This window comes from Mercenaria mercenaria, chromosome 1, assembly GCF_021730395.1.
Source record: "Mercenaria mercenaria strain notata chromosome 1, MADL_Memer_1, whole genome shotgun sequence".
NCBI lineage: Eukaryota > Metazoa > Mollusca > Bivalvia > Venerida > Veneridae > Mercenaria > Mercenaria mercenaria.
The window spans coordinates 63,859,711-63,886,062 of NC_069361.1; the positions used below are offsets into that span (position 1 = coordinate 63,859,711).

At 34.8% G+C, this 26,352-nt stretch overlaps 1 protein-coding gene across 1 annotated transcript in view; it reads left to right on the forward strand.

The window, feature by feature from the left end:
• The window catches only part of LOC123535921 (2-oxoadipate dehydrogenase complex component E1-like), a 68,340-nt gene extending 43,602 nt beyond the window's left edge, over positions 1-24,738 (forward strand). Inside the window, exons 16-22 of the mRNA XM_053549405.1 lie at positions 84-223; positions 1,072-1,228; positions 2,206-2,408; positions 8,019-8,264; positions 8,578-8,641; positions 11,763-11,848; positions 23,057-24,738. Of these exons, the coding sequence (XP_053405380.1) occupies positions 84-223; positions 1,072-1,228; positions 2,206-2,408; positions 8,019-8,264; positions 8,578-8,641; positions 11,763-11,848; positions 23,057-23,158 (998 nt within the window). The 3' untranslated portion in view covers positions 23,159-24,738. The remainder of the gene's footprint in view (positions 1-83; positions 224-1,071; positions 1,229-2,205; positions 2,409-8,018; positions 8,265-8,577; positions 8,642-11,762; positions 11,849-23,056) is intronic.
• The last annotated feature ends 1,614 nt before the right edge of the window (positions 24,739-26,352 follow it).

Consider the following 26,352-nt stretch of genomic DNA (forward strand, 5'->3'; position numbering starts at 1 on the left):
ACATGCCTTGTTATCTGCTGTGTTTAAGGCTGGTAGTGCTCTTTATGTATTTGTTTCAATGTTACATTTTGATCAATATGCAGGGTTTAATGTACGAATTAGTGGTCAGGATGTTGGAAGGGGTACGTTCAGTCACAGACATGCAATGCTGGTGGACCAAGTTACAGATGAAATATATGTACCTCTTAATCACATGTCACTAGATGGTCAAGGTTATCTTGAGGTTAGTGCCTAAGCATACTTAGTTTTGGTTGGGTACCTTAAGTTTCAGTACAAGTTTCAGAGGAAATATGTTCCTCTTAACCACACATCTCTAGATTGACAAGGTTAGTTTAAGTTAGTCCCTTTAGTGTATGTATGTTTGTAAAATGTGTGATATGTATCATCAATTTGTGGGAGACAATTTTTTGTGGATTTTCTGGTTGTGTCTCGCCATTCAGTTTAATCTCAATGAACAAATACAGTTCCTTTTTCTCCAGTGTTAAATCTGTGAAATCATTAAATTATGCTCCTTGAAATAGCTGCATTTACAAAAAACTTAACATTTTGTGCCAGGGAGATTAAATGATTGCATATTATATACCGGTATTTTCTTGTGAGTCAGTCTCCTTTATTTTCTAATGTAATTTATTCAGATGTATTTTTGACCCATACAGTGTAGATAGGTGCAGATGAAGGAAGGAGTTATAATGGGTTATAATACATAACCCTTTTCACAATATCTATCAAGTATACTACAGTAACTTATTGAAATTTTTTGTGCTGTTATTAATTATTCCTTGAAACTGTTAGGTTTTGCTGCCTTTGTGATAAATCTGTTAGAAGATCCTTTGGAATGAAATCAAGCAAAATAATAGCAGACTCAGTTTGATTAATTCTGTTCAAGAAAGGTAATGGAATATGTAATATCCCTCACACTACATAGCACCAGCTTAGGCGGGATTCTATCAAAGCCAAATTGAATGGATTCCATGATCAAATTTATCCCAAAAAAAAAGATTTGTTTTACCGTTGTGTTTAAATTATAATGTTTCTGTTTTGTTCAAGTGAAAAAATTTAATTAATATTCAGGTAGCAAACAGTGCCCTGTCAGAAGAGGCTGTTTTGGGTTTCGAGTATGGAATGAGCATTGACAATCCACGTTCTCTTGTCATCTGGGAGGCACAGTTTGGTGATTTCTTCAACGGGGCCCAGCCTATCATAGATACATATGTCACAAGTGGAGAAAGTAAGATGTTAATAAACAGGTGCTTTAAAAAACAAAACTGGTTATTAGATTGGCAAATCTCATTGGGTGGGCGGCATCAGACTTTGGATTCCACTCAATAACTCGAGTTAGGAGTGCATATGGGGTCACTAAATTGAAGATCAAGGTCACAATTTTTAAGAGTAGAAAACTTGAGTCAGGATTGACATATGGCAGTGAAACATCTATGCTTGTTGTATCTGTACTTCTGAATAGCATGATTGGATGAAGTCAAATATGTATAATAGAACATGATTATTTCTTAAACAGAACTTGATGGCTGAAAACCTGGTTTTCATGAAATTTCCATGTTTCTAGTTATTCCTTAAAATCCTGGTTATAAGATTGGGGAACAGCCTAAGGGTTGGTGGCATTAAGCTGGGGTTCCAGTCAGTAGCTTTAGTTTATATTTATATCATCACCAAACTTGGCGTATAGTAAGCTTATATAGAAACCTTTATTGTGATTGTATTTGAGGCCTCCGGAGGTGGTTCAAGGTTGCTTTTACCCTTTATGTTTTGATTTGATAATTGAAATGAAACTTTGCTTAAAGTTAGATTATAGAAAAACAAGGGTTGGGATTTAATTTAGGCTGGAAATGTCACAACACATGGTCAAGGAAGTTAAAGCAGTTTATGATTTTAAAGCAACAGAACACTCAAAATACTATAAATGCATTTTACAAGAGTATAATTTGATTAAGTAAGAGTTTAATGGCATTTGACAGGAATCTGTATAAGTATGTATGAACTTAATATTTTATGTTAGGTAAACAAAAATCAAGCAGCTTATATTATTCTGTATGCTTATCCTTTGAGATGCCGTTTTCTTTGCTATCTATATTTTTTAGAGCTTTTATTTACTACAGCTGAGCATTCATTACAAAGAATGACTCATTTTATTGAAAATCATGAGCTTGGTTGCAAATGATAATAATAATTGTAATGATCAATCTTCAGATAAATGGTTACTTCAGACAGGCCTTGTGATGTTATTACCCCACGGTATGGACGGTGCTGGCCCAGAACATTCATCTTGTCGCATTGAGAGGTTTCTACAAGGTTGTGACAGCAGTGAAACATCTGTGGATGGAGACGATATAAATATTCAGATCCTGAACCCCACCACACCAGCTCAGTATTTCCATCTCCTCAGGAGACAGGTGAGTCTGTTTGGTATATTATGGCTATATTGTCATGTTGGCCAGACAGTCCGTCTTTTAGTAGACAGTTTGGTTGCTGAGCAATAACTAGGAACACATAAGCTAACATTGATAAAACATCATGGATTTTTAAGCAACTCGTCTGCAGTATCGTAACACCACAGTTTCTATTTGTTGCGGGCCTATTTTTAGCTCACCTGTCACAAAGTGACAAGGTGAGCTTTTGTGATCGCGCAGTGTCCGTTGTCTGTCGTCCGTCCGTGCGTGCGTCCGTAAACTTTTTGCTTGTGACCACTCTAGAGGTCACATTTTTCATGGGATCTTTATGAAAATTGGTCAGAATGTTCATCTTGATGATATCTAGGTCAAGTTCTAAACTGGGTCACGTGCGGTCAAAAACTAGGTCAGTAGGTCTAAAAATGGAAAAACCTTGTGACCACTCTAGAGGTCACATTTTTCATGGGATCTTCATGAAAGTTGGTCAGAATGTTCATCTTGATGATATCTAGGTCAAGTTCGAAACTGGGTCACGTGCGGTCAAAAACTAGGTCAGTAGGTCTTAAAATAGAAAAACCTTGTGACCACTCTAGAGGTCACATTTTTCATGGGATCTTTATGAAAATTGGTCAGAATGTTCATCTTGATGATATCTAGGTCAAGTTCGAAACTGGGTCACGTGCCTTCAAAAAATAGGTCAGTAGGTCTAAAAATAGAAAAACCTTGTGACCTCTCTAGAGGCCATATATTTCAAAAGATCTTCATGAAAATTGGTCAGAACGTTCACCTTGATGATATCTAGGTCAAGTTCGAAACTCGGTCACGTGCCGTCAAAAACTAGGTCAGTAGGTCAAATAATAGAAAAACCTTGTGACCTCTGTAAAGGCCATATTTTTCATGGGATCTGTATGAAAGTTGGTCTGAATGTTCATCTTGATGATATCTAGGTCAGGTTCGAAACTGGGTCACGTGCTGTCAAAAACTAGGTCAGTAGGTCTAAAAGTAGAAAAACCTTGTGACCTCTCTAGAGGCCATATATTTCATGACATCTTCATGAAAATTGGTCAGAACGTTCACCTTGATGATATCTAGGTTAAGTTCGAAAGTGGGTCACGTGCCTTCAAAAACTAGGTCAGTAGGTCAAATAATAGAAAAACCTTGTGACCACTCTAGAGGCCATATTTTTCATGGGATCTGTATGAAAGTTAATCTGAATGTTCATCTTGATGATATCTTGGTCAAGTTCGAAAGTGGGTCACGTGCCATCAAAAACTAGGTCAGTAGGTCAAATAATAGAAAAACCTTGTGACCTCTCTAAAGGCCATATTTTTCATTGGATCTGTATGAAAATTGGTCTGAATGTTCATCTTGATAATATCTAGGTCAAGTTCGAAACAGGGTCATGTGCGGTCAAAAACTAGGTCAGTAAGTCTAAAAATAGAAAAACCTTGTGACCTCTCTAGAGGCCATACTTATGAATGGATCTCCATAAAAATTGGTCAGAATGTTCACCTTGATGTTATCTAGTTCAAGTTTGAAACTGGGTCACGTGCCATAAAAAACTAGGTCAGTAGGTCAAATAATAAAAAACCTTGTGACCTCTCTAGAGGCCATACTTTTCATGGGATCTGTATGAAAGTTGGTCTGAATGTTCATCTTGATGATATCTAGCAAGTCAAGTTTGAAACTGAATCAACTGCGGTCAAAAACTAGGTCAGTAGGTCTAAAATTATTAAAATCTTTTGACCTCTCTAGAGGCCATATTTTTCAATGGATCTTCATGAAAATTGATCTGAATGTTCACCTTGATGATATCTAGGTCAGTTTCGAAACTGGGTCATGTGCGGTCAAAAACTAGGCCAGTAGGTATAAAAATAGAAAAACCTTGTGACCTCTCTAGAGGCCATATTTTTCATGAGATCTTCATGAAAATTAGTGAGAATGTTCACCTTGATGATATCAAGGTAAAGTTCAAAACAGGGTCACGTACCTTCGAAAACTAGGTCAATAGGTGAAATAATAGAAAAACCTAGAGACCATATTTTTCAATGGATCTTCATGAAAATTGGTCAGAATTTTTATCTTGATAATATCTAGGTCAAGTTCAAAACTGGGTCACATGAGCTCAAAAACTAGGTCACTATGTCAAATAATAGAAAAAACGATGTCATACTCAAAACTGGATCATGTGGGAAGAGGTGAGCGATTCAGGACCATCATGGTCCTCTTGTTTGATGGATCTGGTTGTGTTTGCTGTGCTTCCAGGAAATATACACGTACCTTTTTATTTTCATAGGATGATTGTCTGAGGTCAGTGAATGAACCCTATTGTTTTTGAAATTAGTATGTCAGATGTCAAGATCACAATGACCCTGAGACAGAAAATAGTTTTCAAATCAATGACTAGTGAATGGTTACGGTTACAGTATTTAATCTCAATAGGATGATTTCTTGTGGTTACTAATTGACCCGTATAGTTTTGGGGTTAAAAGGTCAAGGTCACAGAAAGTGTTTTCTGCTTAATAGCTGCAAAATGCTTTGTCCTAGGATAGTAAAACTTCAGAAAATGATTTCTGTGGTAGATAGTTGACCATTATTTTTCAATGTTAATATGTTAAAGGTCAAGATCATATTGATACCTTAAGATTATAAATCAGTTCTTATCCATAACTAGATCCTAAGACAATTATTGTAAAGTAGATGATCTCTATTATTTTTGAGTCAATGATCTAAGTCACACCAGACTGAAGACTTAGAGTTACTTTTTGCAGGACATCATTGGAGGCATATATGTTTCACAAAAGCTTTTGTTCTTCATGTTTTTTGCATGCTCTTTAAATGTTATTAGTTTTAAAAACTTTTTTTAGAACTGTAAAATGTCTGTGTTCATGTTTGCAGTGTACATGTGTTGGATGACCTTCTGACATGAGTTTTCAAATCAAATCTTATTCTTAGAAAAAACATGGCTACCAGAGGGCGTGGACATTTTCCCTATATGTTTGTAGGGAAACCTTTGATTTATTTTGTCACAAACTGCTTGCCTGATTTTTAAATAATTTCAAACAAAAGTTTCTTGGGTTATCTTTTACCTAAAAAAAGTTCAAATTTCTTCAATTATCAGAAAACATGGCTGCCAGAGCTAAACATAGAAAATATTCAAACAACATCTCTTCTTGAACCACTCCCTTACAGAAGAAAAAGGCCTGCTGCGTACTCTTGCTGTGTACATACAGCGTATATGATGCGTACATGATGTGTACTGAAATCAAGGGCTTTAAATAGTACGCAGGATATACACCGCACATACACCGATAGTACGTTTGTAGTACACTTTTGACATGCAAATGAGCTCTGCCGCATACTACTTGCTGCGTACATGCTGTGGACTACATAGTACACAGGATGTACGCTGGAGGAATTAAGTATGCGGGAAATAGTACGCAGCATGTACGCGGCACATACACTTTTCACATGCAAATGAGCCTGCGGTGTACTACCCCTGCGGCGTACATGCTGTGTACTCCTGCGACGTACATGCTATGTACTCCTGTGGCGTACATGCTGTGTACTCCTGGCCCGAGTCCTGCGGCGTACATGCTGTGTACTCCTGCTGCATACATGCTGTGTACTCTTGTGGCGAAACTGCTGTGATAATGTAAATTCCTTACCCCACCAACCTTCGTATGCAAATGCTGATCATTTGGACAGAAAAAAACAGAAAAAAGATAAGTGACATGCATCAATAAGTATTTACCCTTACCAAAATAATGTAGATTGATGTTATCAAATAAATTAGTATGCTTTTCTTCATCCACTTTTCAATGAAATAAATGAATTTTTGTAGCATGTAATTTGGTAAACATTCGAAGAAAATGGCGTAACTGCATCAAGGGGAAACAACTTTAATGCAACTAAATATAAGTGTTATGATTTATTATAGACGATGTGTGCGTAGTATGTATTTATTTTGATTAAAATCCATCTGAGAACAATCTAGGACTGGAATTATATAAGCGTTTATACACTTTTACGTCCGTAAAAAGTAACGCACCAAAAAATTTTGGATTGGTTTTTTCCAATGGGGCGAGCGCAATTAGCCAAAAACGTTCTGAAAATATACGAGCGGCAAATCCGATGAACAACTTTTTAATTTGGTGAGGCCTTAATGAGTTAACATAATGAGCATTAAAGCCTTTATAAAACATGATAGAATGGTGTTTTGCTTAAGAGTATTCAAATAACAGTGAGAGCTATTAATTCTTCTCATTCGGGCGCTGTTGAGGCATTATCTTGGTAATTATTTCATGTATTACAAAATGTAATGCAACGAAGTTCAAATAAGGCTTTTCAATTATCCAAGTTAGAAAGCTCCAGGATTAATTCAAAATGAAAAAGAATATATTTTTACACTGCATGCAAGGTGCAGCTCAGAAATCACTAAGATGTAAGCTTCACAAATGAACATTGCAAATAGTTTGACAAATTTTCATTGTTCAGAATACGGGTAATCTGAACTATTCTATGCTATTAAGATAAAAGTTACTCGGAAATCAAGTTCTTGCTTCCAAAAAAAAAAAAAACGTACAAATCCTTCCTGCATGATGTGTACTTCAGACTTTTACCTAAAAAAATTCAAAGTATAAACACCAAAAGAAAATGAACAAGTCCCTCCCGCGTATATGAAGTTTACTTAGACTTAAACTTATAAAAAAAAAAACTAAGTATAAATGCCAAAAGAAATTGTACAAGTCTTTCCCGCGTATATGAAGTGTACTGCACAAATTTCAAAGTATCTGCGGTGTACATGCAGTGTACTATTTTCTTGTACAAGTCCCTCCTGCGTACATGCAGTGTACTCCTTAAATTTTCAGAGTCTGTGCTGCGTACTTGAAGTGTACTAGTGACCTCCTGCGTACATGCTGTGTACTCGTCAAAATAGTACGCGGCATGTACGCGGCATGCGGTGTATGTAAAATGTACTCCTCTGGCGTACTACTGTGTTCGCGGCATATACACAGCAAATACGCAGCATGTACGCCACAGAGGCTTGCTTCTGTAAGGGAAGCTTAGTCAGATTTTTAAACAGTTGAACAGAAGTTTTCTTTCTGTGACCATCTACCAAGAATTTTCAGGTTATTTTCATTTGTAAAGAATTGGCCACATGTGATGAAAATAAAACAATCTTCTTCTAAACCACCAGTGGAATATTGAAATATTTTCATAGAAATGTTCTTTCGGTGACCCTTTGCTAAACTTTTAAAAGTCATCTTTATTTGTAAAAAAATGGCTTCTGGATAGGTGATGCTAGGTTTTCCTATATGGCTTTTTGGAAAACCTTAAAAATATTCTTGTGAATATACAGGCCAGTTCTCAAAGTAATTTGAAATAAATATTTCTTGAATGACTCTGTTGAAATTGTTACATATTTAAGCTGTGATACTTGTGTGAGCAACCAACATAATGACCCACTTGTTAACACTTAAATTTGAACAATATATTAATTACTTTTCACAAATATTTCTTTACATTAAATAAATTGCATACAATTTCAATATGTTTTAGTCAGTTTAGGAAGTTTTCTTTTTATTGATAAAATTTATCATAAATCTGCAGATGATACGTAATTACCGAAAGCCAGTTATTGTTATTGCACCAAAGATATTACTACGTTTGCCAGCAGCAACTTCTAGTCTTTCTGAAATGGCTCCAGGAACTACTTTCCAATCTGTACTTGGGGACCTCAAGGTCAAAGGTGAAAATGTCAAAAAGGTTGTCTTCTGCTCAGGCAAACATTATTACACCATTCAGAAAGAGAGAGATACAAGAAACATAGATGATATGGCTATAATTAGACTTGAGGTATGTACAAGGTTATAGTTTAAGTTTATTGTAATTTAAAACTTTGGAGGAGACCCATGTTTAGTATTCAAGTTTTATTATTATATATATGTACTTTATTACAAAGCAAGCACAGCCTACAATGTTAGTGATTTCTCTAAAAAAATGTGATTTTTGCAAAGATGTTGGTTGGAAATTGATAAGTCATTAAATAGATTTGTATAAAAGATCGTGGAAAAGAAGAATGCCATTAGGGAATGCAAATACAGTTGTATTTTTTTCTGAAATACAAATGCAGTAGACTTTGCATAGTTTATAATTAATTCTATTCCAGAGTCTTTGTCCATTCCCAGCTGCTGAGTTGCAAAGAGAATTGAGCAAATATTCAAATGCCAAAGGTATAACTTTCACCAAATTTTTCCAATTTAAATTTGAAAGAAAGATGAAAATGGATGTCTTGTTAACTGACTAAATTATGCAATTAGAAAGCTGTCATGTGGGACTTGGTTTCCTACCATTGTTCATTATGAATGAGATAGTTTTTTCTCATTACCTTAAGTGCTGACACATTTAGTGAACATGTATTACATAGTGACATTACCGGTATTTTGAAAAGTGTAATCACCCAATCCACATCTTTGACATAGCATTTGAAAAAACATTAGAACTGTCATCAGAAGACTTGCCCTTGTCAGCATTAGTAAAAGCACCACTGAAGTCATTCGATCTGTATGCAAATTCAGCCCACCATTGTCAAATATTGTTGAAATTGTAAATTAATACTGGGGCGTATTAGAGCTATCTTAATGGCACGATGTCAGAGAATAGGTAAAATATATACCTATTGTAGCATATAAAAGGCCGGTGGTCACTCTTGGAGGTCAAAGATCAGATAGTTTAAATTTGTTGTAGCTCCATGTTTTCTTAACCACTAGAAGGATTTTCATAAAACAAGCATCATTTCTTAACCTCATCAAGGTGACATGTAATGTATAATGTGCACAACTCAGTTAATTAGGTCTAAGGTCAAGGCCACACTTAAAGGTCAAATATCTAATAGCGTACATTTTTGTCCATAGCTTCATAAAATTAGCATCAATTGCTAATCTCAAGATAACATGGAAAGTGCACAGCCCAGGTCACACTTGAAAGTCAAGGGTCATAATCACAACATCTTACTTTCCCTGTATCAATGCTGAGACGAACTCTATTACTCCCCTGTTCTGATAACTCTATTTGTTTTTTTAGCTCACCTGTCACATAGTGACTAGGTGAGCTTTTGTGATCACGCAGCGTCCGTCGTCCGTCGTCCGTCCGTGCGTCCGTCCGTAAACTTTTGCTTGTGACCACTCTAGAGGTCACATTTTTCGTAGGATCTTTATGAAAGTTGGTCAGAATGTTCATCTTGATGATATCTAGGTCAAGTTCGAAACTGGGTCACGTGCCATCAAAAACTAGGTCAGTAGGTCTAAAAATAGAAAAACCTTGTGACCTCTCTAAGGCCATAAATTTTTAAAAGATCTTCATGAAAATTGGTCAAATGTTTACCTTGATGATATCTAGGTCAAGATCGAAACTGGGTCACGTGCCCTCAAAAACTAGGTCAGTAGGTCTAAAAATAGAAAAACCTTGTGACCTCTCTAGAGGCCATATTTTTCATGAGATCTTCATGAATATTTGGGCAGAATGTTCATCTTTATGATATCTAATCAAATTCGAAAATGGGTCACGTGGGGGGTTTAAAAAATAGGTCAGTAGATCTAAAAATAGAAAAACCTTGTGACCTCTCTAGAGGCCATATTTACATGAGATCTTCATGAATATTGGTCAGAATGTTCACCTTGAGATATCTAGGTCAAGTTCGAAAACTGGTCATGTGGGATCAAAAACTAAAGGGCATTAGGTCTAAAAATAGAAAAAACCTTGTGACCTCTCTGAAGCCATATTTCTCAATGGATCTTCATGAAAATTGGTCAGAAAGTTCACCCTTTATGATATCTAGGTCAAGGTCGAAACTGGGTCATGGCGGCAAAAACTAGGTCAGTAGGTCAAAAATAGAAAAACCCTTTTGACCTCTCTAGAGGCCAAATTTTTTCAATGGATCTTCATGAAAATTAGTCAGAAAGTTTACCTTGATGATATCTAGGGCAGGTTCGAAACTGGGTCACGTGGGGGTTTAAAAAATAGGTCAGTAGATCTAAAAATAGAAAAACCTTGTGACCTCTCTAGAGGCCATATTTTCATGAGATCTTCATGAATATTGGTCAGAATGTTCCACCTTGATGATATCTAGGTCAAGTTCGAAACTGGGTCATGTGGGGTCAAAAACTAGGTCATTAGGTCTAAAAATAGAAAAACCTTGTGACCTTTCTAGAGGCCATATTTCTCAATGGATCTTCATGAAAATTGGTCAGAATGTTCACCTTGATGATATCTAGGTCAAGTTTGAAACTGGGTCACGTGCGGTCAAAAACTAGGTCAGTAGGTCTAAAAAAAAGAAAACCTTGTGACCTCTGTAGAGGCCATATTTTCAATGGGTCTTCATGAAAATTGGGCAGAATGTTTACCTTATGAAAAACTAGGTCAAGTTCAAAACTGGGTCACGTGCCCTCAAAAAATAGGTCAGTAGATCTTAAAATAGAAAAACCTTGTGACCTCTCTAGAGGCCATATTTTTCATGAGATCTTCATGAATATTGGTCAGAACGTTCACCTTGATGATATCTAGGTCAAGTTCAAAACTGGGTCATGTGGGGTCAAAAACTAGGTCATTAGGTCAAAAATAGAAAAACTTGTGACCTCTCTAGAGGCCATATTTCTCAATGGATCTTCATGAAAATGGGTTAGAAATGTTCACTTGATGATATCTAGGGCAAGTTCATAACTGGGTCACGTGCTGTCAAAAACAGGTCAGTAGGTCTAAAAATAGAAAAACCTTGTGACCTCTCTAGAGGCCATAAATTTCAAAAGATCTTCATGAAAAATTTGGTCATAATGTTCACCTTGATGATATCAGGTCAAGTTCGAAACTGGGTCCGTGCCCTCAAAAACTAGGTCAGTAGGGCGAAAAAAAAAAAAAACCTTGTGACCTCTCTGGAGGCCATATTTTTCAAGAGATCTTCATGAAAATTGGGGAGAATGTTCACCTTGAGAAAATCATGTCAGGTTTAAAAGTGGGTCACGTGCCTTCAAAAACTAGTCATTAGGTCAATATAAAAAACCTTGTGACCTCTCTAGAGGCCATATTTTTCAATGGATCTTCATGAAAATTGGTCAGAATTTTTTATCTTGATAATATCTGGGTCACATGTGCTCAAAAACTAGGTCACTGTGTCAAATAATAGAAATAACGACGTCATACTCAGTTCAACACTGGGTCATGTGGGGATAGGTGAGCGATTCAGGACCATCATGGTCCTCTTGTTTTCTGTGAAGAAGGCTGAAAGTTAAAACATGTTAGAAAAGAAATCTAGTAACAGTATTTGAATGTTTAAGTTGTTCTCAGCTGTATATTTTTCAGAATATATCTGGGCACAGGAGGAACATAGAAATATGGGTGCATGGTCTTTCGTTTCCCCAAGATTTGAAAATCTTGTCGGATGTAAGGTACAGTCAAAACTTTTATGATTTGCGCAGAAATATATGATACTAGTAAATTTATAACTGAAAGGTATTAATGAAAATCACTTGGAATTCGCAACTCATAGAAACGATATGCAGAACACATGTTTCAACTTACCGGACCAAAGGTCACGGTAAATACTTTAAACCTTGAACAGTTGAAACTCAGTATCTCAAACTCGCTTCTCTCAAAATTCCAGCTATCTGGAAGACAGGTCCTGCCCCAAAACATGTGCACATGATATCAAGTCGAATTTCAGTATCACCAGGTAAAATGCTTTATCCTTTGGAATTCAAGATACCGAATTTCAACTGTATTTCATTTCTAAATGCCTTGCAAGTATTCATGAATCTTGGCAAGGTCTTAAAACACCGTTTCAGTTGTGAAGGTCCGATTTCCTGGTCACAGTGCAAAGTCAAACCTTTGGGACTTGAGTTTATGTTTGGAAGATCTCTTTTAAACCACTTGAAGAGAATCTAAGAATTAATTAAAAGTTCCACACATCAAGACAATGTGCACAACTAACATGCTGAACTAAAGGTCAAATGATTGGGTCTTTGAGTTTATGTCTTGTACATTGTGATTTTTCACGTACCTTAATCATTAAAATAATTCATGGAACATATCTTTTCTTAGGCCTAAATCCATTAGATGATAAATGAATATTCCAAGGGGAATTTGTTCGTTATTTCCTGCAGGAGATGTATATCGAAGTTGATCCCATCTGTCTAAGTTACGCAATATTTGCCCACACAATATCTTAAATGGCTAATGAAATACAATGCCATTTACTGTATGAAAGATAGTGCAAGAACCATAACTCCATTGTGAAAGGTTTTCAATTTATCTTTCCTTCTGTGAAGAAATCAGCCCTCCCGCTTAGCTCAGTAGGTAAGAGCCTTGGTCTACGGATCGCGGGGTCGTGAGTTCGATCCTCGGGCGGGGCGTATGTTCTCCGTGACTATTTGATAAACGACATTGTGTCTGAAATCATTAGTCCTCCACCTCTGGTTCATGTGGGAAAGTTGGCAGTTACTTGCGGAGAACAGGTTTGTACTGGTACAGAATCCAGGAACACTGGTCAGGTTAACTGCCCGCCGTTACATGACTGAAATACTGTTGAAAAACGGCGTTAAACCCAAAACAAACAAACAAACAAACTGTGAAGAAATCACTACTGGTACAATTCAAGCTCCTGAATGTATATATAGATACATGTAGGTATGAGTGGAAGTTACAAATGCGTAACTTTTGATTACCTATTGATCTCCCGTTTGTGGCTGGGGATATGGCTTTCTCTCTAACGTCTCTTGTTCAGGTCAATTTTAATCTTTTATAGAAGGCATGCCTTTTACTGTAAAAAAACCACTAAAGCAAGTTTCATAATGGATTAAAACTGCAAAAAAAAAAACAATGCTAGAAGAGTTTTGTATTTTATTGACGTCCACATACAATTACAATAACCTTAAGGTATTTAAAACTGTTGCAAAATATAATTACAGTAAACTTAAGATGTTTACAGCCATGTCCACATTCATGTATAATAGCTTTAGCTATTGAAAGCTTTTGTCCAAACACATTTTAAATACACTTTAACTGTTTAAAGCTGATTTTCATATACTACAGTTTTAGCTATTGAAGGTTTTACCACATACATACATATTTTATAAGTAAGCTGATATCTGAGTAGGAATGGATTGAAACTTCACGCAGTTGTCCATGTCATGAGTTGATATGCATTGTGCAGGTTCCTTAACCCTGTTATGGAATTTTACAGGTTATGCCCCTTTACTGACTTTAATTTTCATTCAGTTGACAAGGCTGTCGAATAGTTGAGCGTTGCTGTCCTCTGACAGCGCTTATTAACTTTATTTGGTCACATATAGATTCAAATTTCCATATAACATCTTAGACACAAAATTTCCCTACAGTAATTATCTGCACCTAGCCACAGATAGATTCACAGTTTCCTCATGCTTCTTAATTTTATACTTTTTTAATTTTATGTAAGTAAACTTTTGAAGGTATTTCTGCATATAAAGATTTTAATAGTTTTATGTTGGTGACTTAGTCATCTTAATAGATATTAGGTTTTAGAATATGTAAATGTGTATAGATCACATTGTCTCTTATATTTCTGTATAGAAAGGCATACGTGTTTTTTTTTAAAATATTGTAATATTATAATGTTTTACCATGCTATACGTACGAAGAGACGTAAATAAACTATTTGACTTTGACTTGACTTGACTTGTCTACATTTATAATAAACTCTATTTAAAGCTGTTTCCACATACAGTTACAAAAATCTTTAATACAAAGGACAAAATTATATATATCGGTAAGTACTAAGAACAGAAAAAAATACAAATTAGTGTAATTGAAATTAATTTCTTTAATGAAAGATCATTATCTAATTTAATTATCAAGAACTTGGCTGGTATTTGATCCTTAGATTGACAGGTTATGATTCTAATGCATGTCAAAATAAACAGTCACGACTAATTGGTAAACCATGGAATCACAGAATTTTCACCTAGGCACAAATTTATAATAAACTAATATCTACTTGTTCATGTTGTGTGGTTTTTGGAAGTAAAATTGTATTGAAATAAGTCATTTTTTTTTAAAATACAGAAAATAGAAGGAATAGATTGGGATCGAGAAAATCTTCCAATTTTGTGAAGTTTCCGGGTTTTGAAGGTCCGGTATTCAGAAGGTCCACTGTATTTAAAGCTGTTTCAACTTACAATGACAATAAACTCTATTTAAAACTGTTTCCACACACATTTACAATAAAGGGCTCGGTACGCTTTACATTGAAAAATGGCCCATCACAAAAATTGCTAATATTTGTCATGCAAAGATTGCAAACTTTTAACAACAAGAAACTGAAAAAATTATTCAGATACATCAAAAACTCACCTTTCTACAGAATATTTACCGACCTGACTGTTCGATCGAGAATGTCGTCTGCTCAGTTCATTTTGACGTCGCGCTGAATTCTTCATTTCCCGCTTATCACTTTCTCAGTATCCACTAGTTTAATTCGGTACTGCGGACATTAAGCAGTTGTCGACTATTTATACTGTTACTGTTATTTAAATGTAGCGAATAAGTATAAAACGACAAAAGAAACAGATCCGCATTAACCTCATATATCGTGCTGACTTTATCAAGATGCTGACCGCGATAAATAAAACAATAATCTACACTCATGGACTTTTATAATCGGTCACTGTTGTTATAGCGATAACTTTGATAATATTTAAATTACTCAATTGATATTTTCTCGATCGCCTTTGTTCCCATAATATTATACCATTTATTCGTGAGGGTAATTTCCCGTTAAAATGGCTCAAATTAACCATGCGTGGTGTACTTTATTATTTTATTTTAGTAGTCTTCACGAAATTATGAAAATCATAGATGACTGATTATAAATGTCTATGAGTGTATATTTATATTTCATATGTGGTTAAAATAAATAAATAAAAACCGGAACCGCGTTTGAATATGTGTTTTCATACTTGTAATACAATTCACCGCTGCCGCTCTCCCTATAGTTTTTAATCTGTTATACGCAAGTGACTGACAACTAACTAACATTTTGTATTATCGTTTGTTGCATACTCTCTGTTATGGAGAAATAATGACTGACGCAGATAGAAAGGCTTAGTGATAATTTTATGCATTTTATATATCTGAAGCGATTGATACAAAATGATGAATTAAATATAAGTTTGATGATAATGAACAATTAACGCATACGTACATGTATATATAAAACACTGATTAATATACATGTGTCTGTGTAAGTGGTAATAAACATTTCATTATTGACAGCTTAGGAAACTTTGACATGTAATGCTATTACAATTTCCATTGCTAATGTTCAAATACAGTTAGGTATCTATTCCTATAAACTGTAAGTCTCTATTGTGGAATGCAAAAATAACAGTTCTAAGTATTCTATTAACATCGGATCAATAGTCATTCTTTAAACAAAAGCATTTGAGTGAATGAATGGATGAATGAATGAATGAATGAATAAATGAATGAAAAGACAGTAGAATAAAATCATTTTCATAGAAAAGCTAACATGCATATCATTCGACTTTGTAAAACGATAAAAATATAACAGAGTTTCGCCGAACTAGTGTTCATACAGCATGTCTTAATTAGTCATCCACTGTCAACATAGATATGACAAATGACTGGTATTTTTAACTATCATATCGGTTAGCGACGTACATGTCACCCACCAATTTGATAAACATCAACACATTTTGGATTAAAACATTATTCCTCTTGCTTACTAGCATCAGACACGAAGTAATCCCAGCCAGTCGGCCATTTGTTTGAACGATAACGACCGGTTCCCAGGTACCATACCACACTCGCTACATGGGCACATGACCCGACAACACGTGCGCCGGCCTTACACTTGCAATACCAAGATGTGATATTTTTACTGTCATACCCTATCCAACATTTATACTTAACAACTAATGTATGCCTGCTTTGTAGTCTAGCTTGCAAAATACCAGGAACATCGCTACATACAGATAATGCATAGGTGTCGTCACTCATATGTTCAGCTGTGTACGATTTAGCCAATTTTACAGTATAAACCCCTAAATTAATTACGCGCACGTGTTCTTCTGACAATTTAGGAAAGTCAGTAACTGCTGATTCTGTTACTTCTCGCCACTTTTGTTTCGTCCGGCTTTGAAGTTTTTCTTCTACTGTGTTTTGTAATTTCGTTTTTCCTTTTAGCAAGTTTGAACATTTTAGTGCCAAGTTGGATATCTGCGAGGCGATCCTTTGTTTGAGAAAGTGGAGGCTTAAACTTGTTACAGATTGCGCATATGATGCGGACATAATCCGTTTAATACGGTAATTGACTTGTTGGTAGTACATTATTTAGAATCTGCCATTGTTTGATTCTAGCATTGGCAGATTCTACAACCCAACGTATTTTTGTCACAAGTCTACTTTCGCTAGCGTCTTCTGTTGTGTGTTGTGTTTTTCCTTTCTCTAAAAAAGAAGGCATTTTAGCTTCAATTTCGATGTCTTTAAGCACTCCTAAAGAATCTCTAAAACCTCTGTCAACGACGAAAACATCGCCACGCCTAACCCATGTTTTCATTTCTTCAACATTTTGCTCTAACATACTGTTCAAAATGTTCGCATCATTATTTTTACCATTCGCCAAATATGGACCAAGTACTGATACTATGTATCCAGATGTTGTTACTACCATCATTGGTTTGACAAGTGGTCTTTTCTTGTGTACACTGTATGTTTTGCGCTGGAATTTGAAATTAGAACTTTGGTGTATATACATGTACGTTCCGTCTAAAACAAGGATCGCCGGCGGGCTACATTCATTTTTACCTAACAAGAGCGCCGCCAAGCGGGGCAATATACGCCCGAAGGGTTACACCAGAGGATGGGAGCAAAATTTAAAGAACTTGACTGTTGAAGCCCAAAGGACAGGAACAACAAAAAGAAGAAATTCCAAAAAAAAATTCTAAGTCAACAAAAAAATTCTTACCAGGTAAAGTTATGTCAAAATACATCTAGCAATTGGATGTACCATCCATGTTGTACCACAGAAAAGTGGTCTTGGTTTTTCCCTACGGCCAATAATAAAAAAGTTTCAAAATAAGCTATTTATAGTAACAAAAAAGGGAAGTAATACAAGAAAAAATATTGTAAGAGAACAAAAAAGGGATCTGCCAAATAAAAACAAGAGCACTGCAATGCAGAGCATTATACACAAAGCAAAGTCATATATGACCTTTGACCCCTAAGTGTGACCTTGACCTTGAAGCGAGTCATCTAAAACATGCGCTCTGCACGTCGCCTCAGTGTGGTGAACATTTGTGCCAAGTTTCTTTGAAATCCTTCAAGCAATTCAAGAGTTACAGAGCGGACACAGCAAAGTCATATGTGACCTTTCACTCCTAAGTGTGATCTTGACCTTGAAGCTAGTCATCCGAAACAAGCGCTCTGCACGTCGTCTCAGTGTGGTGAACATTTTGTGCCAAGTTTCTTTGAAATCCTTCAAGCAGTTCAAGAGTTACAGAGCGGACACTGCAAAGTCATATATGACCTTTCACTCCTAAGTGTGACCTTGACCTTGAAGCTAGTCATCCGAAACAAGCGCTCTGCACGTCGTCGCAGTGTGGTGAACATTTGTGTCAAGTTTCTTTGAAATCCTTCAAGCAGTTCAAGAGTTACAGAGCGGACACAGCAAAGTCATATATGACCTTTCACTCCTAAGTGTGACCTTGACCTTGAAGCTAGTCATCCGAAACAAGCGCACTGCACGTTGTCTCATTGTGGTGAACATTTTGTGCCAAGTTTCTTTGAAATCCTTCAAGCAGTTCAAGAGTTACAGAGCGGACACAGCAAAGTCATATATGACCTTTCACTCCTAAGTGTGACCTTGACCTTGAAGCTAGTCATCCGAAACAAGCGCACTGCACGTTGTCTCATTGTGGTGAACATTTGTGTCAAGTTTCTTTGAAATCCTTCAAGCAGTTCAAGAGTTACAGAGCGGACACAGCAAAGTCATATATGACCTTTCACTCCTAAGTGTGACCTTGACCTTGAAGCTAGTCATCGGAAACAAGCGCTCTGCACGTCGTCTCAGTGTGGTGAACATTTTGTGCCAAGTTTCTTTGAAATCCTTCAAGCAGTTCAAGAGTTACAGAGCGGACACAGCAAAGTCATATATGACCTTTCACTCCTAAGTGTGACCTTGACCTTGAAGCTAGTCATCCGAAACAAGCACACTGCACGTTGTCTCATTGTGGTGAACATTTGTGCCAAGTTTCTTTGAAATCCTTCAAGCAGTTCAAGAGTTACAGAGCGCACACACTCATATGACCGTTGACCCCTAAGTGTGACCTTGACCTTGAAGCTAGTCATCCGAAACAAGCGCTCTGCACGTCGTCTCCGTGTGGTGAACATTTGTGTCAAGTTTCTTTGATTAACTACACATGCGCGGACACATATGAAATCGCACATTTTTTTGATTAACATTTAAGTGTGGAAAAAAAATGTTGTATTTAATAAAGGGAGGTAATTTCTTTTATAATTCTAATATGTTTTTATTATATACTATTGTAAAAAAAATTAAACTAATCAAAACCTGTTTATTTTTACAAAAATAAATAAAATGAGAAAATCTGGAAGAACTTTGAAATAATGTAAAACCATTCGGTTTGTGTTGAACGTCTTGAATATATACAGTTATATTTTGGTCAGATGTAATGAAATCAATCTTCCTTTTTCATTATGAAAAAGGCTTGTAGGTCTCTCTCAGACAGAGAGAGATAATACATAACCATGTAGCTATGCATATGTCTGTTTGGTATTCTTGACACAAGTACGAAGGTAATCTCACACTCTAGGTGTGTATTTAGCTTATAGACATTTGAATAGTGCGGAAAAACTTTGTTTGTAATTGTGGTTATTTTACGCTATAAGTACTTATAAATTAAAGTAGATCTAACTGACATACACAGTTAATTACGTGATTCATTTTTATAATGATATGAACATAGGATAATGTTGATTTTCGATAAATTAACCATGAAAATTCATAACATTAGTGACAAGTTTCCTGCTTTTAAATTTGCAGACGATTTGTCCGCACAGTTGCATGATGTCAATTCGCTTTTCGTTAAAGACAATTATAATTGATATTATAATTATCGTCGCTTAACTACAATGTATCCAGTGCGCATGTTCATTCTTTAGTCCATCATTTTGTAAACAATTAAGATTAAATAAAATCATATCAGATCAAATAAAAAATTGACATTCTTGGAAAGCTGTAATGAAAAATAAGCTAAAACTTATCTAGATTGTAATAATTGACCGGTACGATTATAATCGTTTCCTAAACGACAACTACTTCTTGCTTATAAAGTTGTATACTGGTCCAGAACAAAATAATCATGTACACCTTCGAAAAGTTCCTGCAAAATACTCACCATCCGCAAACGATAAACTTCCAAACTCCTCTGTCATGTGAAAGGTTACATCCTGTTCTTATTAACCATGTAAAAAATCTAAAGTTTATTACTTGCGAATGTCATTTATTTTGGGCGTTTGTTGAAAAAAATACACGTTTTCGTTACTTTTACGATTTACGACGTCCGTATAACGTCACTTATGACGTCATCAGTAGTTGCGTAGGTGACGTAATGTTCGCGTTTACGTTCCTTGTATAATTGGCTATAATCTGATACATTTTTTTCATAAAATAAAAAACTTTTAATTTTTCATGATATTTTAGGCCATTTTGTATAGTAAAGCGTACCAAGCCCTTTCAGCTGTACTATTATATTTACTAGGTACATGTATAAACTTCAGCTGTTTCCGCAGAGTGTATATCAAAATCCCCTTGATCAAAATCCCCTCCAGTGAAAAATGCCTGGGTGTTACAAAATCCCCTTCACACATTTGCAGGGGTTATCATAATCCCCTCTGTGATTAACATTATAGATATATAGATCTCAGTGCTCCAAATTATATTATGTTTGCTAAAGGCATTGTATTTACTGTCATTTTTCAGTGAAGGGGATTTTGATCAAGGGGATTTTGATTGTCTCCCGTTTCCGCATACTATTATATTTACAAGGTATAAACTTCAGCTAACCTGCATACTATTATTTTTACTAGGTATAAACTTCAGCTGTTTCTGCATACTATTATGTTTACTAGGTATAAACTTCAGCTGTTTCTGCATACTATTATATTTACAAGGTATAAACTTCAGCTGTTTAGAATGGTCTATATCTTGCTTTTTATTGTAATTTCTTGTAAAAAAAAAAAAATAAAATTATCTTTCTTGTTAATGTAGCTTTAAAACATCTTATTTTTAACGTAAGTAATATTTTCATGTTATCACATGTTTGACGTCGCAGGAGTGTAATAAAGCTATTAAATAAAAATGATAATACACTAGTGTCATAAAGCTTTGATGTCGACGTCATTTATAGTATAGGCGACGTCGGTCAAATTGTCTTGTTTATATAGTAAAAGAAAGTCGATTTTTTGATGTTTCGACAAGAAAGGCTAACATGTGATAAAAAGAATATTACATTTGTGACTTTCCACATTGAATTTATTAAACTCGTTGAATAAAATTGATAAAATGCTCGGCAGAGCCTCGCATTTTATCATTTTATTCAACTTGTTTAATAAATTCAATATGAAAAGACACTCATGTAATATCCTCTATTTATTTGCATTTATTTAAACAAATTTCACAGCTTAAAGTATGTACAGCAGTACCATGCACTCATCTGACATTTTTTATGGAAAAATCGTTTTGCATGCTGCTATTAGCCTCATGAATATTGTTGAAATGCAAATAAAAATGATGTGGTATTCCTTAAATTCCTTTTGAATTTTACATTTAGATGTATTGGTCATGGGCTTCGTTTCCATGGTAACATCAAATTATTATCGGAAACTGAAAAATTTGTATTACAAATCAAACTGTCCGATTTTTATTTGAAAATGGCCATAATACCATGAGTTACCTTTCATCCAACTATATTCCCAATAACATCAGTTACCTTCATCAGTTTTCTTACATTCCGCATAACATTTAAATATAACTACATAAAAGAAGCAAAATATTGATAATTATTCAGAGCGAAAGACTCATAAATAATATTTAAGCAAATACGGTAATGGTTGTTTAAAAATAGTTAAACTTAAGAAAATGCACAGGATTACCTACTTTCACAATAAAAGTTATTAATTTTGGGTGGTAACTGACACATGTCATTTTCAATCAACAATGTTTTGAAGCCTTTCTGCAGCAATTTATTCATTATTTCTGCATTATTAAACCATAAAGCATCAGATCAGAGACAGGTTCATGATAATCGTTCAGAAGAATATATATACAAACACATCTAGTTTGTCGTAAACGTTGCCGTAAATCATCACGTTAGCTTCCAGTTGGGCATGCGCACATACAAATATTAAGATAACCCACCTCCTTAGAAGATGCATTCATACACCTATATATTGAAAATGTTACATAATTGAAAATGACAATGTGTATAACATGTGACATGCATAATTTTTATAAATAAATCCTAAACTTCATGTTGAATATAAGAAAATTTAATTTAAGGTAGTTCTGCATGTTTGATAAACCGGAAGTGATGGCGTAACGTCATTTATCCGGAAAACGTATAATAAAGTCTGGAATCGGCGTACGGAATTGAAAATGATTTTATGAATTATTTGTAATCTGTGAGTAAATTTATTACAATGGCACTATTGCTATATTTTTAAAATCATAATATGAAATTAAAACATATGACACTTTAAAATAATCAAAATATTGTCTTGAAATTAGCGTGAAATGTCCGGTTCACTTTAATCATGGTCAAATATCACAAAAATAAGCACACGGACCTATACATTTTATTTCACCAAATTATAGGCCATGTATTCATTTACAACTGTGAGAAGTTTCATAAAAATCTACATTGTAGAAAAATTTCTATTCGCGAAAATGTTATGAAAGTAATGATATTCCCATAGACTCCAATTATGAAATATTGCGTGAGGTCCAAATTTTTCAAATCAGTCTAGCAAAAATTCAAGCACACGACCCTATCCTTTTTATTTGCTGAATTTTCTAGGTATATTCTGAAGTTTTGAAAAATCAGAGTTCAATCAAATTCTACATTGTAGAAAAAATTTCGATCCAAACGTGCAGAACTACCTTAATTGTTGATATTTTTAATAAAATTGAGAAATAGATTTGAGTTTGCATGCTTCGATGGCAAACAAAATATGGTTTTGAGTTCAGATGCGTAGTAACCTAATCACAAAACCAAATGCCTGAGTGATTAATTAATACGCATCTGAATGAAAAAAAAGAGTGTTTATTTGCCAACAAAGCATGCAAAACTCAAATCTGTTTCCATTCTAACATGTTCATATTACACCAGGAAGGGATACTAATCTGGAATTCTTTTTTAGTTATATATGGACACAGTTAACTGGAATAGCCAAAAGTAGGTGATTTTGCAAAACATGTTTTAATCAACAAGACAATACACTGTAAAATCCTTCTTCGTTTATATAAAAGAAAATCTTAAAGTGTTAGAATATATATTTATCTATTGTGTTTATTTCAGCTGCATTATGTTGGAAGGGATGTACTAGGATTACCGGCTGTAGGAATTGGACATATCCACAAAATGCAAGCTGATAAACTCATCTCAGATCTCTTTGGTTGAACACATGTCGATTGTAATTTCTGACATAGCGTCGGACAAGAGGCAAACACTTGTCAGAACTGCCAACTTTGTGGTTTTTGTTAGACTTATATAAATGGGTTTGGATGCAAGCAGTGTATGTGTTTGGGAAAGACTTCTTAACAGCAGGAATCATGTACATTCAATCAGACTTTAATACAGATGCTCCAATAAATGTGCTTGAAGTATTTGCAATACTGACTTACCTAATGTCAGATTTTTTTGGAAGTTAATGTTTCATCTTTTTTCATGAAAAATTTGATAAAAATCTTAATTTAAGAAGAATGTACCCAATCTGTCTTAAAGGTTAAAGAGTTTAAAATATACAATGCTGCTAAATAGACAAAAACTTTTTATCAGGAGAAGATTTTGTGAGTCAGATTTTTTGGAAGTTAATGTTTCATCTTTTTTCATGAAAAATTTGATAAAAATCTTGATTTAAGAAGAATTTGCCCAATCTGTCTTGAAGGTTAAAGAGTTTAAAATATACAATGCTGCTAAATAGACAAAAACTTTTTATCAGGAGAAGATTTTGTGAGTCAGATTTTTTGGAAGTTAATGTTTCATCTTTTTTCATGAAATTTTTGATAAAAATCTTGATTTAAGAAGAATTTGCCCAATCTGTCTTAAAGGTTAAAGAGTTTAAAATATACAATGCTGCTAAATAGACAAAAACTTTTTATCAGGAGAAGATTTTGTGAGCCAAACGGGGATATTCTAATTTAATAAATTTTATGTAACCTTTTAAAAACAAAATTATTGAAGAAAAAAATCATGTTACTTAAATTTTAAATCCGACATTGATAATTTTGCATGTTAGCGTGTGTTTTGATACTGTGATATTTTATTGACTTTGCTAGTAAGTGCTTATATTTGTAATAAACTGAAAGACTTTATTAACCCTTAGCCTGCTAAATTTCTAAAATGGACTGGTCTTTCATTCAATTTGGGCAATACCATTTATCATTTGAAGGGGTGTTCACTGAAAATTTACTGACTGAAGAGCGAACAATGCAGACCATGATCAGACTGCACGGATGTGCAGGCTGATCTTGGTCTGCACTGGTCGCAAAGGCAGAATCACTTGCCGCCAGCAGGCTAAGGGTTAAAGAGAGACTAAAACCAAAGCATTTGAATTATTTAATCTATCCTTTATTTTCAGAGCAATAGATTTATCGTTAATTTTGCTTCCCTGTTGGAAAAATATATTTTGTTAGTTAACCTAAGAAGTGCTCAAGATGAGCTTTTATGATCGCCCTGTGTCAGTCATCCATTGTCAGTTGTCTGTCGTCGTCGTCAACAATTTCACTGTTAACACTCTATAGGTCACAATTTTGGCCCAATCTAAATGAAACTTGGTCAGAATGTTTATCTCCTTGAAAACTCGAGACAAGTTTGAAACTGGTCATGTGGTATCAAAAACTAGGTCACTAGGTCAAACAAGTTTGTTATGGGTGTGTTACTCTGGTGAGCAACCTAGGGCCATCATCTTGTTTATATAAAACACTCTTATTTACATAAAATCTTGGTAATTATCTGTATTATACAATATCAAGATTTCAGCATTTCAAACAAAAGTGCCAGATAGCCTTTAAATGAGCATATAGGATTTAGGCAAGTTTTGGCCCCTCCCAATATCATTATCAAATATGGCATTTTTACTAGAATGTGTATAGTAATGGAAATTATTTTAGAATTAAAATAATTTAATTTTTTTTTTCTCAAATTGTTGCTCGTTAATTACCGTCTGCTAGTTTATTAAATTGTCGTCTGTTTTCGTAGATAAACGTGTCATTGATATTGTTACACTTGGCTGATCTGAACTGGTTCCTATTGATACTGGTACCCAGTCGATATAATATAAATACCAATAATCTCGTGCAGTTCTCTCACATTTTGCTAGCTACACCGTCGGTAACGTCAAAACTATTTACATGTTTTGATTTATCATTGCAATGCCTCGTGGTCAAAGGCGGGAACTGATATTTCGGAGGAATCCTTGCAACAGAAATATTCTGCAGTATGCTCCTCAGGACAATGGCAAGAGGGATGCTAGGTGCAGATGCTTTAGAAGAGAATGTTGTTGACGGTGTTACCAATCTTCTGCCGGTATGTCGAAAAATAATATCACAGATTTAGTAGATTGTTTGTTGTTCAAACATAGAGCCTTAGGTTTTTTAATAATATTCACGAATGGGGTGTGGCGACGCAAATATATATCTACGCACGCGTCTACAGGCTATCCTTTACACTCTATTTTGGCATACAATATCAGTAAACTCGGTTCCACGGTTATTCAAATTTTACTGTGTATATAACTTTTGATGACATAAGGCAACATGTACTACACTTAGCTTGCAAAATCAAAGGTGTTTTGTATACACAAATGTATAATTTGATTTAATAGTCGCTATTTTGACAGGCGTCTCTGTTAATAGTCATGATTTCCATGCTTTTTCAGTGTCAATTTAAGGTTATAAGGTAGAACTGGAGCAGGTGTCTAACAACAGTTCGTTTTTGTAAACATCATGTTTGTAAAATTAGATTTAGTTTTTGTATCCTTGCTACGATTTTCATATTTTGATATTTATAAGAATTTTGCATGTAGAGAAATATTTGTTTTGAAAACTTGTGGTACGAATGACCTAGTAATTGAACTGTATTTGACATTTCTTTACAAACTTTACGCTCGACAGATGTTTACTTAAAGCGATTCAGGGTCAGCTTTAATTAAATGTTAAGGCGAGTAGATAAATTAGGTATTACAACCGAAATGCACAGTCAAAAGTCCGTTTTTTGCAAGGGTTTGGTAGTTAATCTGAATAGTTATTAGCGCATTGAATGTACAGAAAAATATTAAGTTTTTTGAGAAATCTACTAATGAATTCATCACTTACATTTCAGTATACCAGGTATTCTTACAAAATTGATGAGATATTGCATTATATGTATAACTTCAGAGATCGCGCATTGCGTTAGAAGAACTTATTCATTCACGAGTTATGACGATCAATTTCTTTTACGTCAAAGCACTTCAGCTCCATGGTCTAAGTCAAATAATAATTTATGGGCCATTACATGCTGGTTAAACCAGTTAACATCAGTTTTTATGCATATGTATTATGACTGTAATTTCTGTAATCGTACGTGGTTTATTCGCAAATTTTCTTACGATG